This window comes from Eumetopias jubatus, unplaced genomic scaffold (genome assembly GCF_037043125.1).
Source record: "Eumetopias jubatus isolate StellerSeaLion01/CBP00866 unplaced genomic scaffold, mEumJub1_p1.0 scaffold_2, whole genome shotgun sequence".
NCBI lineage: Eukaryota > Metazoa > Chordata > Mammalia > Carnivora > Otariidae > Eumetopias > Eumetopias jubatus.
The window spans coordinates 142,474,326-142,490,372 of record NW_028274808.1 but is presented as its reverse complement, the minus strand read 5'-3'; the positions used below and the strand labels follow the sequence as shown (position 1 = coordinate 142,490,372).

Sequence of the window (16,047 nt, the reverse complement as noted above, 5' to 3'; positions counted from 1 at the left end):
TAAATAATATGCTAGTCAATTTTACTGATTTTAAAGATACTGCAATTTTTATACACTTCAATGATTTTTCAACATTTTGCAGCTGTTTGGCTTTGCAGCACAGCAATTCATACACTATACTGTACAAAATTACCAGCAAGACTGGAATGATGTATTAATAGAAGGCACCATCATGCTTATTACATTACCAGAGAACAAAAATACAGTAAAGACAATTTTCACTGTACACAGCTTAAAGAAAGGAAAAAGGGAGGAGGAGTGTGTTGAGCAGCCAGCCATCCCTGTACTGAAGAGGGGCAGGTAGAAAAATCTTAGATATGGAGCTACTAAATCTGGTCTAATATTCAAGACCATAGCATTTGAAGTTCTGATTTTTGTTATTTAGTTCATAACTAAATGATTCCCTTCTGGAATATACTTGTAGTCTTGTTAAGGTTTATGTGTACACACGCTGGTCACAGCAAGCAGATAAAATGCCCTCATCATTTCACAAACTATTCTCTACTGGAAAAAAAAGATGAAAGATTTTTTTTTCCCCTGTTGCCTCCTGTTGCAGATGTCAATGTTAATGAGTTCAGAGTACCCATTAGTGCATTTTGATGAGTGCATAACAAGTTTCTGTTGGGTTGTATTTTGGGGGGGAGCCAAGAAAAAAGGCAAGATTCTCCAATTGCACAAATTGCACTATTTGTGTTTCCAACATTAATAGGCAGAAACAGTAACACTTAAACAAAATGTGCAGCAGAGGATTTTTTTTTTTTTGACTCAAAGGACCTGAATTCAGTTGGGCATGTCCTTTTAAGTTCATTTTGTTGTAGATAGTTTAAGATATGGTCATTTCTCAGTCCTTAATTCTCCAAGTCTAGATTTATAAATTAACAATGTGAATCCTGTTGTGAAATTGGGGAAATAATGTCCACCTCAATTTAACTGATAACCAAAAGATGCTTTTCACATCAAAGAAATGATCAAAAAGGCTGTGTCACATTCCAAAGCCAAAAAAAATTAACAAGAATGCAAACACGATGAATAATGTACCACTGCCAAGACTTTGCCAACAGTGGAGCTTCAGCGACGCTGTCCTGTGAAGCGGCCTTCCATCTGCCCGGTTCCTCTTCCAGAGCCCAGTTTCTGTGCCATGCCACCTCTCGGAGGAGGTCCTCTTCCATCCCGGTCACGCATCATTCCACCACCCACAATGCCACGTGGACCACCAGGACCTCGATCATTGCGCCTAATATCCCTGCGATCATCGCCACCACCTCTGGTTTCTCGCTCTCTTGCAGCTCTTGTTTTTTTCTCTTCCACATTTAAACGTACTTCACCTCGGAACATAATTGGCTTTAAGAGGAAAGAAAAAAATTTACACAGGCAGTTTAGAGAGCAACCGTCATGTAAGAAAATCCTGACAAAAAACTTCCAGGAAATTTTTAATATGCAATCTGTTCCAACCTTCTTCACCAGAGCAAATAATGCAATTTAAAATAATCCACACCTCAAATTGGACTGTCATAAGTAATTGTGTGGTAAAAAAATAATAATAAATAAAAAATCCACACCTCAAACTTTAAAACTACTAACAGATCTTTATTCTTTGCATAAATACCATTTCTGATAAACTATTTTAGCTTCACCATTAAGAAAAGATCTTCTATGGCTTTAAAATGCACCTAATCAGTATTACATAAGGAATAATAAAGTCTTGAACTATGTATACCCTTTCAGTCACTTACTTTTGCAATTAAGATTCTCTGAACTGGTTCAGAGTCATCAAAAACCACAAAACCAAAGTTTGGAAGCTTTCCCCCAACACCCTTGGTATTGATGCGAAGTTCCACAACGTTTCCAAAACCTGTGAAAATATATATTATTACACACCAAGGGTTAAATTTTTTTTTCACATTTTTTTAATTTTATTATGTTATGTTAATCACCATACAACATTAGTTTTTGATGTAGTGTTTCATGATTCATTGTTCGTGTATAACACCCAGTGCTCCATTCAATATGTGCCCTCTTTAATACCCATCACCAGGCTAACCCATCCCCCCACCCCCCTCCCCTCTAGAACCCTCAGTTTGTTTCTCAGAGTCCATAGTCTCTCATGGTTCGTCTCCCCCTCCGATTTCCCCTCCTTCATTTTTCCCTTCCTACTATCTTTTTTTTTTTTAACATATAATGTATTATTTGTTTCAGAGGTACAGGTCTGTGATTCAACAGTCTTACACAATTCACAGCGCTCACCATAGCACATACCCTCCCCAATGTCTATCACCCAGCCACCCCATCCCTCCCACCCCCCACTCCAGCAACACTCAGTTTGTTTCCTGAGATTAAGAATTCCTCCTATCAGTGAGATCATATGATACATGTTTTAATAGAATACTTTGTAGCTTTAATTGTTGAGGAGAAATACCTTAATCTACTTGAACCAATTCAAAACAAGTTACAAGCTGCTACATCCAGTGACAACCAAGGTACATTCACTCATACAAGTCATTCACGCAAAGATGCCAACAACTAGCCTGGCTGCTTGGTTTGTTACCCTTCTGAATCAGTCCTCTCCAAAGGAAAGTTACATGCAAGATTTTACAAAGACAATGATATTTTCTATTTCTGACTTATATTTTCCAAAAGAATCCCATCCCCAGATTTAAGGCTGAATCAGCTCTTTTTTTTACCCTCTCCAACTAGGCCAGTCAACACTAAGTACAGTCATGGGAAACATCTAACAGAACCTTCTACTCCCTTCTGATCAATTAAAGTGATTGGTACCTGGAGACCTACAGTTTACAGAGAAAAGCTTTTCTAAAAAGTTCTAATTATATTATGAGAAAAGCTCTATTCCCCCCTGCTTAATTTTCCAATAAAGTAAAATAAACTACTCACTCATGAAGAACTCTTTCAGTTCATTTTCATCAATATCATGTGGCAAGTTACCAACAAAAAGCTGATGACTGTCTGGATAGCGAATTATTCTACGGTTGTCAGATTCGTTCTGTTCAATATCTCCTCGGCCTGAGAAAAGGAATAGGACAGATATTAAGGTTTATAATGTCACATAATAACTAAGCTCGAAGCAATGAATGTACAATAGATATTCTTGTTTTAGTTTAATAAGAGAGTGAACTCCTTGAACAGAGGTGGAAGTGCCTATTATTAGTAGATTAGTTAAAAAACAACATGACACAAAGTGTAAAGTGAGGGTACTGACGAGACCTCTAAAGTACCTTCTTCTAGATCTACTGGTCTGATTATATGAAAGTCCAACATTAGTACAAATGTTCCTCCTTAACCAAACTCTTGCCATCACCCAGGAACCAAACAAATTTCAGATATTGTTTAGTATTTTGAGGTTTGCAAATTAATCTTTGGTTGTATGAAATTATAGCCAAATCAGTAAATTTAATAGTAATAATATCTTATTTAGATAGTCTGCATTGATCCTCCCAATAACACAAGAACACAGTGAGGCATATTAAGAAAGGCATCACATAAGAAAAGTTTGTGTAATAACTAAATGGCATAAGAGAAGCTCATATTTTAAGGGTCTCACCGAAGACCATAAACTCAAGCAGTAGCAAAGCTAGGACAAACCCCAGTTCCCATGACTTCTGGTTTAGTAACACATCACTTTATTTTACTTTTGTGGGGAAAATTACATATGCTATTAATAGATACTATCTCCCACCTCCTCCCAAAAGCAATCTAAACATACTTATAGAATTCAAATAGAGATGCTACATATATTAGCTAACAATGGAAACAAGTCAAAAATCATGGCAACTTACTTAATACCTAAGACAATCAAAATAAGAAGAATCAGGGTGTGCTTATTGTTTATCTGTGAAGAGATAAGAGCGCTAAGTAAGAGAGTAGGTTATTGGCAGCTCGGTTTTGAATTCTTAGAACCAGTGACAATAACCAAATAAAATCTTTCTCAAAATTTTTACACCTTCAAAATACATGTCTCCATCACATGGCATCTAATCCTCCCCTACAAGTCAGTTGTTCTGCCCCAGACTGTACTTTAGCAAGTTACTTAAACCTTTAAGAAATTTTGTATTGAAAGGAACTGTATATAAAGCACATTATAGTATTTTAAGTTCAGTCTTTTCCAACTTTCCAAGTACTAAAAGCGAAAGGCCACAGAGGTGGCTGACTCACCTGGTCTTGGTCCTCTAGGAGGGAAACCAGGTCGTTCTCTAGGTCGTTGTTCACGCACACGAGGTGGCTGAGACTGAACTTCTGGTTTAGCTTCAACTCTTGGCTAAAATACAAGGGAAAAAACACATTATAAAGAAACTCATTCCATAGGAGACAAAACAACTAAAGCAACTACCAGCAAGTCACCAGCACACATAATGGTAATTTTAAGTTTAGAATATTTTTAACATAGTGTCCTATGTATGTGAAGAATAAATTTTTATAAAGATATTCTGTACCAATCTAGGACTGTAGGGTAGGTTTGTTTTCCCATTCAAGGATATATAACTCAAAATAAGCTGCTTTTTACAACCACATTTTTTCAATAAATTTATATCCACACTGAGACAGCATTAAAGGTACTGTTACAAAAAAATCACAAAAATGCAAGATGAGCCACTCCATGTAAATGCATATGCAAAATAGCCATCTTTATTTTAGACAAAATTATGACACATACTTTCTAATTATCTAGCTGCCCTTCAAATGTAAGTGCTTAGCCAGTATCTTCTAAACCCCGCCACATAAATAAATCTTAAAACAATGGATAGTTCAAAATATACAATTCAGCTTACTCTAGCAACTAAAAAATCCTACCTTTAAGTTAAAATTAAATAAACAAGACAGAAACATGTATAAAACACCTCAGAATCAAGGAGTCCTTTAGCTCCCTACTGTTCTTCCTTATGGAAAAGGTAGGCAACTATTTAAGGAATGACCCCACCAATTTTCTTTCACTGCACCTTGGGGCAGGGCCAGGTAAGGAGTAGTAATAGGACATTTTAAGAGGACTTCCAAAAATTTCTGCCAACTGCTTAATTACACATATAATTAACTATTTTACGACAAAATAACATCTGCATCTGCTTTTACCTTTTCCTCAATACAGTGACATTTTCAGTATTCCCATACTCTTCGGCCATCTATTGCCCAAATATTTATGGTCCAAGGAAGAGACAATATACACCTTCAAAGAATGCTGAAAACACTCAGCAGGATATAAAGAAAATGTTCTCAAAGTCAGAAAACTAGTGATTTCAGCCTGTCTTCATGTCTGATCATCTCTGAGGACCTCAGTCCAGCCAGTGTCTCAAACTCTTTCATCATTTATATAACTGGAATATCGTAATTTACAAGGACAAATTTTGATATGAAGAGTTATGTTTCTTCCAAAAATGACAATTTACTTTAAAGGATTTCACCCACTGTAATCAAAATGCATATTAATTCCTATCCTAGCAGTTTTTAACAGATGTCTATATCTTTCCAAGTTGTTTTTCCATGAAGATTTCCCATTTCCCTCAAGATCAAGTTGCTTCCCATGTTCTAAAACTTTGCTAGTTAAAAAAATAATTTTTTTAACTCTCTCCAGTTTTCTCATTTATATATATTTATTACCCTAAGGATTGTATCTTATCTTAATTCATTTCTGTAACACCCAAAAAACAAGCAGAGCGATGTTAGGCATAGATGTTCAGTAACTCTTCGTTCATTTAAAATTAAATTACATTTTTAGTTCTTTAACAAGTTCTATGCCTGACAAGGGATTATAACCCTGGGACCATTGCTATTTGTATTTGGAGTTTAACACTAGATGGTAATTTGACCCGAAATGTGATGCCTAAAAAGGGCAGTTATTTATGAATTTCACTACACTAAGGGGGCCTAAAAGCACCAACTTATTTCAGTATGAATATAAAACAGAATTAAAGAACAGATGTACCCTAACAAAGTTTGATGAAGCTAGTGTGTTTAGGAAATTAATAAAAATAGCAAATGTACCTTTTAATCTAAAAATTTCAGAAAAACCTTAGACACACTGAATCCAAAGAATATCAAAGAACTTAAGAGGTGTCCTCACTAACCTAATTTAAATTTTTTTCAAAACTGATTACCAAAACAAAAATAACAGCAAGTAGCAAAACAGAAAAGTTCATTATCCTTTAAGGATTTAAAATTAAAAACAAACTTAAGTAATTTCTAATGTCTTTCAAATTATTCATACAGTGATTTAGCAACCTGACTTTCAGAAGGTATTTGAGGATGCTAATGCAAAAAAAAAAACGAGACCAAGATCTAACAATATTCCTTTCAATAACTGATTAATTTATGTCAACTAAGCCAGCTGTGCATTTATAGTTCTTCAGGCTCAATTTCATCATTAGAACTATTTACTCCAACAAGATAAAATGGTTAACATCTCACATACTACACTTTAGAGCCTTACAAATTAATTCCATGCAACCACAAAGTGTGCTCAGATGACAAATTCCACAAAAGAAGGTCAAACAGAATATGAAATAAAAATGGAACCATCAAATCAAACCAATGACAGCAGATAAAACCACAATAAGTTCTTTAACTGAACATAAGCTGCTTAGATAATCTAGTCAATTTCCAGGTAAAACCTTTTCACCAAAAAATTAACTTACCTACTTCTAAGTTAATTCCTACCAATACACTGAATTAAATTTAATTCTCCTTTCACTAAACTATGCTAAAAGTGTTAAGGCAATGGATATACTACAAAGTAATTAAATTGAAGGATTTATTAAATCAAGTGGAAAAATCATGAATCCATTCTAAATATAGCCTAAAAAGATCAGAAAGGTTTTTTGTTGTTGTTTTTTTTTAAGTTTAATTTATTTAAGTGAGATCTATACCCAATGTTGGGCTGGAACTCACAACCCGAAGATCAAGAGTTGGATGCTCTACCGACTGAGCTAGTCAGGCGCCCCAGAAAGTTAAGGCTTAAACTGTACATGTTTAAATATGTCTTAATACGGGTATGGGTTGGAAAATACAATCTAATCTCCTACAATTAAAAAAAAAAAACAACCTCAAAACTAAAAGAACAAAAATTTCCCCTGGGCAAAAGGATAGGATTTAATGTAATTCAGACATGCCTTGAATATAGTACTCTTCTTTGTTGTAAATGGAGATACATTCCCCTCCAAAGGGCTAAAGAAACCTATAGGTTTAAATGAGTCACAAAGGGACGCTGGTGTCTAACTGCATGAATTCAAAGTGAAGCAATATGCTATTTATACAGCTGTCTGATCTTAGGTTGAGATACTCTAGGCCTCAATTTACTCATCTGTGAAACAGTAACCACCCTTACAGGGTGACCGTGAGGATTAGATGAGAATGAATATAAAGTACTTTACACAACGCCTGGCACATACTAAAGGCATAATAAGCACTAGCTATTTTAACTTTTAACTAGCAGTAAGAATAAAATATAGCCAACACTCAGAAGATGCAGTAACAATCCAAAGGATTCCAAATGCAAATCTGATAAGAAATCAAGCATTTCAAAAGAAAATTCAGACGTCACTCATCAGGTCTTCAGAAGGGTTGAAAAGCACAACCAATACTTGACAAATTAATTTTCTTCACTAAAACAGAATTCTGGTTTGTGATCTGACATTATTCAGCATTTCCTGAACGTTAGCTGAAAAAACAGGTATCTTGAGGCCATGTATTCTATTATGTAGCTGACTACATGTACCAACACCATGAAGACTGTCTAATGATTACTACTTTTTTGAAGCCTCAAAGTTTCACTGTTTAGAGCATATGAGGCGTATACAAAAATAACTGTATATGCACTAACCATTTTAAATGCAAATTTTTTAGTGGAATAATGTTTGACTCAAAATGTAGAAAAAAGAATTGAATACCTTTTAACTGTACTATAAATTTAATAATTTTAGTGATTTCTAAACTGTATCTAATAAACCCATCAGGTAGCCAGTGTCTTATTTTCAATGTTTTTGAAAGCTCTGAAATGGGTAAGATGACAAACAGATGAAAAGCAGAATACTGGAATGATCAGTTAAGTGAACACTACAGTCATAAGTTGGTACAGGCTTCAATTAAACAGAGTGAACCACTTACAGACTGAGAGCTTAGGCAGTGTATTTTTTGAATCTTTTTTTTCTTTTTTAAACAGTGATTTTTATAATGCCATACTACTTTGTGCCTTTCCTTAAAATATTTTTCCTAAATAAATTTTAAAACTTTAAAAGGAACATTTTTTTGTTATTTTAAGAAGCCTTTTAAATGACTGTCTATCCATCTATCAATCAAACCAACTTAATGTGTAGTTCACACCCAAACCCCAAATACCACCTATGCAGATGATAGAGATTTGGCATTTAAAGTGGGTGCACTGACATTTAATACAATTTTTTTGTATATGTAATCCATAATTTCTGATTGACTCATTTAAAGAAGTATAAAAAAGATAAGCAATTGGCAATGTAACAAGGATACAATCCAATGTGTTCACAGATTGGTTACCTGTGAGACTGGTGCTTTAACATGGGGTGGAATTCCAGAGGAAGAAACAGTACCACTAGGAGGCAGGTTTTTACTGGTCACTGAAGCCCAGGAGAAAGCCTGCAGGAAATGCAACAAACCTAGACTACTAATCATGGAAAACCACCAACATTCCTATAGGGAAACTTCCAAATATATATTTTCTTTTCATTTCTAAACTATTGTTCTATATTGGAGGACTCCTCAAAAGAAAGGCACACACACACATGCCAGTCTATGTGCCAGCTTTCAAAATCTCATTATGCAAGATTATTTGTTTTGTCTGAACTACTAAATAAATCCACAAGTTCCTATTTGCTCTAAGGAGATGAGCAATGGCAAACAAAACCACTAACTACACATGCTAGAAAAAAAAGAACCTAATAGAACCAATTTCTTTCCCCTTTTGGGGGAAGATAAGGTGTGTGATGGTGTTGAGGGGAAGGATAGGAAAGAAGAGAGTACTCACTGGAAACTTTAACAGACATTCACAAATTGAACAAGGAATCTCCTCTCACTGCTCATATATACTTTAACCTTCTACTTTACAGAAAGATAAAAGATGTTTTAGGAAGGCTTAAATGATACACTATGGGTGTCACTTATCTTTCCAAGATAGTTTATTTGGTGTATAAGGAAATTGCTCCCATTTTAACCAGAAATAACGGTATCTCTTCTTTTAATAGGCCAACTTGTTTAAGTTGGGAAATTTCATGACTCCAGTTGCATCGTGCATAGAGGACTTAATACAGAATGGAAGAGCAACTCTCAGCTTTATACATGGACTCAAATAATTTCATGTAAGAGACTAAACACTGCATACAGACAAGAATTAATCCTAAGTTTCACTCTTAGGGGTATTGGGGGGGAGGGGGGAATGTGAATACAAAGGAATTTCCTCAGGATTGCAAAAACCCCACAGCTTTCATATACATAAAAAAATCATAGTTTACTATATTAAACCATTTAACATAATAGAACAAAGGTCATCCTTCATCATTGGCACCAAATGTGAAAGTGTGCTGTTACAGGCCTAAAGAGTTCCTTTGATCTAACCTTTGGTGGTTCCTGTGGCAGAGAAACAGGTTCAGCGGGAGGAGGAGAAGTAGACTTCTCCTCTAACTCTTCTAAGTTCTTCTCCTCCACTTGCGGCTTTAATTCTTCAGTCTTTGTTTCAGATTCTGGCTCAGGTTCAGGTTCATGAGAGGATTCTTCCAAAGGCTCCTCTATGCCATTACTATAATAAAATATTTTGTTCATTTTTCAGTATGAATGAAATGATCAGTTCTAATAAAACAAAATTAGTATTTCACTAATCTAATGAGCATAACTAGTAATAAGCTGTTTTGAAGCAAAAGTCCAGTAAGAACTTGAAGGCAGAAGGAATAACAGTCTTAAGCAGCATTTCTTTAACCCCAACATTTTTAAATGGAATTATTAAATTACTAAAAATGTTTACTTCAGTACTACCTATAAACAAACCACATATTTATAAAAATAAAATAAAATGCTGTGCTGTCCCAACTATTCTGCATTATCAGTAAGTACACACTGTTTTGGGCAAAACCATGTTCAATTTTTTTTGTAAATAAAACAACTCTTTCCAAATTTCTTGCATATATATATATATAATATATAAAAATATATATTTTTTATATATATATATTTGAACACTATATATAGTGCTCCAATACTGGCCTGACAGGTACTTTATCAAAAATTTACTTCTAAAAAAAAAAAAAAATTTTCCTTCTAACAGTAATCCTAGGAACAAAAACCACCTAGCAACTACATTATAGCTTAGACCAAATTTGGCCTTGCAAACACTATTCTTACGCCACAGGGTGAGCTTCATAGTAACCACTATCAGCATTTTCTTGCACAGGTTCTGGAGATGGTTGCCTTTCTTCTTGTTCCTCTTCTACCTCATCTTCTGATTCTGACAATACAGAACACACATTTCTTTTTTAAGAGACTCAACACACTATTTCACATGCATATTTTAAATGTTTAAGGAAGTGATAGGATAGTTTTAAAAATTGACCTTTTCCTTACTAAGGCATTCAAATGCAGGATTCCCTGTTCTCTTAACTGAAAAGCAAGCAAGATGAAGTTTGGTATTTATTTTTATTTTTTTAAGATTTTGTTTATTTGTCAGAGAGAGAGAGAGAGAGCAGGCAAGAGAGTAAGCACAAGCAGGGGGAGTAGCAGGCAGAGGCAGGCTCCCCGATGAGCAAGGAGCCCAATGCAGGACTCGAACCCAGGACCCCAGGATCATGACCTGAGCTGAAGGCAGACGCTTAAACAACTGAGCACCCAGGAGTCCCTTTATTTATTTAAGTAGGCTCTACACCCAGTGTGAAGCCCAACGCAGAGCCCAATGCAGGGCTCAAACTCATGACCATGAGATCAAGACCTAAACCAAGATCAAGAGCCTGACACTTAACTGACTGAGCCATGCAGGTGTCCCTTTCTTTAAAAATGATCTAGTAGTAAGAAAAGGAAAGGATAGGAAATAAATTATATTAAGCTGTAACTCAGTTTCTTATGTCACACCTATTCAATAGTACAATAATGAAAACTAATAAATGAAAGATCAATAATTATGATACAGACAAAAACTTGACAGCCAGAGATATATTAAATAGAAAAGAGCAAGCTTTGAACCAGCATAATTCCATTTTTATAAAAATAAGTACATCCAAGGATGGGATACAACAAAATTCTATAATAGGCACAAACTCTTGGTTATATATAGAGGATGAGACTGAAATTTGTTTTACTTTCTATGTCTGATTTTTATATAATGTCATACAGTCAATTCCTATTTCTTTTTAACAAAAAGGAGAAAAAGGGGTTTGACTCAATTACAATAGAGGCAAATTTCTTTAAGTTTCGTACTTTTCATGTCCTTAAAGAATACTGATAGAAGCCTTCTATCTTACCCTCACCTTCATCAAGTTCTGGTTCAGAATCACCAAATACTTCATCTTCGTAACGAAACATATCATTGTGAACATAAAACTTATTTGGAACAGATCCCTACAGGAAAACAAAATCCAAATATTCCATTAAATACTCATAAATGTGGCACTGCATAAAAAAAACAAATTACATGGCATATGCAATATCTATTTTAACACTATAGAAATATTATGTAGACTCAGTATAATTTTCTAAAATTAAACATGCTATATTAATATAAAGTATACTATAGGTCATTCAAATATTGGAACTCGAGAAATGGGTACTCAACAGAAGAGAACCAAGACTAATTAACAAATGAAACTTTGCCATTTTAACATATAACTTACTAAATAAGATACTTTTTGTATTATTCTTGTAATCTTAGTAAATCTGTTGATACATTTGTATCAGTAGACTTTAATTTCTAAATAGGCAAAGTGAAAAAGATAAAATGAAAAAGACAGTGTACACACACAAAGCTCAAATTACAGTTGACCCTTGAACAACACAAGTTTGAACTGCACGAGTCCACTTACACATGATTTTTTTCAATACGTTACAGTACTGTAAATGTATTCTCTTATGTAATACCATTTTCCTTTCTCTAGCTTACTTTATTGTATGAATACAATATAGAATTACAGAATACATATAAACTATAAAATATGTGTTAATCGACTATTTATACTATCAGTATGGCTTCTGGTCAATGATAGGCTATCATAGAGTTAAGTTTTTGAAAAGTCAAAAGCTGTATGTGGATTTTCAACTGCCCGGGAGGTCGGTGCTCCAAATCCCTGTGTTGCTCAAGAGTCAAATGTTTACCAACGGGTTCAATACCAATTTCTCAAGTTTAGCTACATGCATATATAAACCTGTAAAAAGAACTCTGGACAGCACGCCAACTAATAACAATCAAATAAAATCATACAAATGAAAACTTACTTCAGGAGCCAGAACAAAGGTTTGCATAAACTTCCTCTCTGGCTGACCACTATTAGATAGCAAACCCATAACCTGGACAACTACTCCATCACTCAAGGTTGCATGAGCATCCACATGACGAATTTTAGTATGACATTCACTGAAGTTCAGAGATAATACTTTGTGGTGTATATCCTTTAATAGAAGAAAGGAAGGAAGAAATACAAACTGTTATGATATTTTATTACTTAATACTATAGAGCTTCACTGATTTCCTCCTAACTCTAAAATATTAATTACATAATCTTTCTGCCTCATCTGAATCCCTTCCACCATGATATGCATTCCTGCCAGGTTGATGTTCCTAAACCACCATTTTCAACATGTCACAGCTCAATACAAGAGATCACTATGGCTATCTCATATTAAGCAATAATATGGGCTTTATTAGCTCTCTCCCAGTATTCTGTATTAAGTTTTAAATCATTCATACAAACTGTGTTGACTACTCCTTGACCTCACAGCTGATTTTACTTTACTGGTAAAGTTTGTTGGTGCCATTTCTTCTGCTTTTAATTTCCTCTTGTACACTAAGGCCAATTTTTGTAATTCAGCATCTAACTAAAGTCCCATATCCTCTATAATGTCATAAAGCACATAACCTTCTGTGCATTCCTGTACATAAGGTTTAGCCCATATTTGTATAAACTTAATATATTGTTCTTAACTGTTTCATGTACAAAATACATCAAGGATAGATAATTTCCTAGCGCTTCTTTGTATCCTATCCAGTGTAGCACCCTTATAAATGGATATTTATAAGAAATGAAAGCTCATTTAACAACTATTGTAACATAAATTTCTAGTTACAAGTAAAGATCACATTCAGGAAGAAATCCATCGGCACACAAAAAGGCTATTTTCAACTATCTTAACACCAAGAAAAGGGAAAAAAATCTAAAATGTATGTATGAAATTGATACTTACATTTTGGCCATAAACAGCTTCCTGGGGCTTTCCACTAGCATCTACTCCACCATGAACATAGGAAGAATTCCTGCCATAAAACCTGTAAAGCCAATGATATTTGATTAACATTCAACTGTCAAGAGAAGCCTAAGAGGCAGGAGAGTTCTGGTATAAAACAGACCTAGCTTGCATGTCTGGCTTTGTCACTCGTTGTATAATTCTGATAAAGTTACTTATGGTCCTTAAGTTCAGTTTCCTTGGTTATCAAACACAGTAACAGTAACTACTCCACAGGGCTGTTTGTAAGGATTAAATGAGTAACGATAGGATTCAGGCCTGGCACACTGAAAATACACTCAATTATTTGTAATTCTCATCTGATTCCTATCACATCTATTTTTTCAAGTGGAAGAATGAGATATTCAAAATACATTCTAAATAACTGATGCTGGGTAATTGACCCAGTTTTTCCCTTTAGATACAAAACTCAATTCTCTAGATTTGTTTGGGAATCGGTTGCTGTTGCTGTTTAACATTCTACTCAAAGTTCCAAATGATTACTAATTCCAAAAGCTTAGATTAAAGCAGTTTAGTTAGATTTACAATCATTGAAATAATTCAGAGACCAAATAAGAAAATCTACATTATTTCAGTATCTGATATCTCATTAATATTTTATACTACTCTTAAGTACATGATTAATTAGTATTTCTCTGGCATTACCTAAAGCAATTAGAATTAGTATCTTTCTAAATTAAGGTTATCAAACATGCAAAATTAATATTTTCATAAAGAGAACTCAGCTCCTATTGTTAATGAAACATTTAAGACTTCATCTATGCCAAGCAATGCTCTCAGTGCATTACATATATTAATTTATTTACCCCTCCCCTAACAACCTCATGAAATAAGCACTATTATATAAATGAGCAAACTGAGGTTCAGAAGAAATTAACTCTCCTAAGGCCACACGCTAATCAAGTGGGGTAGCTAAGACATGAACCCAGACAGTCTAGTTCCACAGTCCATGTTTTTAACTACTACCTGTATTTTTAAGTTTACACTATTTTCTCACATGTACCACTGGCAAACATGTAAACTTCTACCATTTTTCTGGAGGACAACTTGGCTGTTAAGTGTAGGAAAAGCCTTAGAAATAATTATAACTTTGATTTAACAATTCTGCTTCTAGGAACTTAAGAAAATAACTAGAAAAGTGCACAAAGATGCATGTATAAGGATAATGATCACAGTTTCTTAACAAGTGAAAAATTACAAACTGATTTTCATTAATAGGTAAACTGGTTATATAAGCTAAGTATAAAACAGAAGTTTATGGGGTTTTTTGAAATGATGGTGGAGAGTCTTATTAAGTCACTACAAAAAAAAACAAAAACACAAAAACATGCTAATACCTACATTAAAAAAGACTAAATTTCAGACAAGGAAAGGCCCTATTAATTCCATTCTCCCCTCCCCACCCCAAACTATATACACTGTCAGCAAGAATATCTTTTATTTCTATAATTAGAAAAATGTACAGGTATTCTTCTTTTTTGAGGAGGGGTATTTGTTATAGAAAAATGTCTTATGGAATAATACAAGACATATTGCAAAATCTAACTTTGGAATGCCCAGCATACTTATAAAAAGGACCTAGCTAAAAGAAAATAAGTCCTTTTAACAGCTTTTCCCATATGAAGTGGCAATAATTTATCCCTTAACTCAAGGTGGCTGGTGTGTTCTCCAACAAAAACTTGCAAAACCTAATCCTTATAAAAGGATCATTTATCTTTCACCTGCTAAAATACACAGGAAGAACAAAAATTATAAATACTACTCACAATATAAATCAATTTCATTTCAACTTCTGGAAAAAATAAGCTTACAGATGTCCAACTCCTGCCAAAATAGTAAACAAGGCTACTACTGCTGTTTTACCAAGAAATACTATTTTGCAGATCAATCAGAAGAAATTTTCACAAGTATAATCACTTAAATGATTCATTTTCTAACATTGCTATAAGGAACTTAAAAAAAAGTCAACTAATGACTACGATTTCAAAGTGCAGACTAGAACCCATTAGTTGGTCAAGCCCAAGGTTTATTTAAATGAAATACAAAATACTGAAGGATATAATTGTGAACATGAATGTGTTATATATAATGGGATATAATGTGAAGACTTTTTTTTTTTTTTTTTTTTACCGTGGATTTCTTTTTTTTAATAAAACAGGGCTTGAACTCACGGCCCTGCGATCAAGAGCCAGACACTTGACTGAGCCACCCAGGCACCCCTATGGATCTCATTTTTTAAAAACTTGAAAAAATGATTTTAGCCATTAGACAATTAAAATATTGGTTATGGTTTGCAAAGAAACAACCAGAACATGAAGAAATACAATACTACGTAGTCCTATTCAAGAAAACAAAACTAAATAAAAATACTAAATAATCCATTTAGAATTTACCTGTGTAAATATTCTGGAGCTTTATTCAGCAAAGTATAATATTGCCTCACAAACTCCCGCCCTACAAGCAGCGGACTGGGCTTCTCCATAACCATTTCTTTGCTGCACAATGTCAAATGCTAAGGGAGCAAACACAAGAATGATTAACTATTAAAAAGTCATCTTTGTAAACTTCTAGGAAGCAAAT

At 34.2% G+C, this 16,047-nt stretch overlaps 1 protein-coding gene across 6 annotated transcripts in view; it reads right to left on the bottom strand.

The window, feature by feature from the left end:
- Positions 1-949: 949 nt before the first annotated feature.
- Positions 950-16,047, bottom strand: part of G3BP2 (G3BP stress granule assembly factor 2) — a 73,669-nt gene continuing 58,571 nt past the window's right edge. For 4 of the 6 annotated variants that reach the window (XM_028100599.2, XM_028100597.2, XM_028100600.2 and 1 more), the window contains exons 2-12: positions 15,861-15,979; positions 13,408-13,489; positions 12,442-12,615; positions 11,475-11,571; positions 10,366-10,468; positions 9,586-9,766; positions 8,512-8,610; positions 4,168-4,270; positions 2,890-3,018; positions 1,734-1,852; positions 950-1,341 (exon numbers count right to left, since the gene is read on the bottom strand). In XM_028100599.2, the coding sequence (XP_027956400.1) occupies positions 1,069-1,341; positions 1,734-1,852; positions 2,890-3,018; positions 4,168-4,270; positions 8,512-8,610; positions 9,586-9,766; positions 10,366-10,468; positions 11,475-11,571; positions 12,442-12,615; positions 13,408-13,489; positions 15,861-15,955 (1,455 nt within the window). In that variant the 5' untranslated portion in view covers positions 15,956-15,979 and the 3' untranslated portion in view covers positions 950-1,068. The remainder of the gene's footprint in view (positions 1,342-1,733; positions 1,853-2,889; positions 3,019-4,167; positions 4,271-8,511; positions 8,611-9,585; positions 9,767-10,365; positions 10,469-11,474; positions 11,572-12,441; positions 12,616-13,407; positions 13,490-15,860; positions 15,980-16,047) is intronic. The other 2 variants (XM_028100602.2, XM_028100603.2) reach the window with 2 other exon arrangements.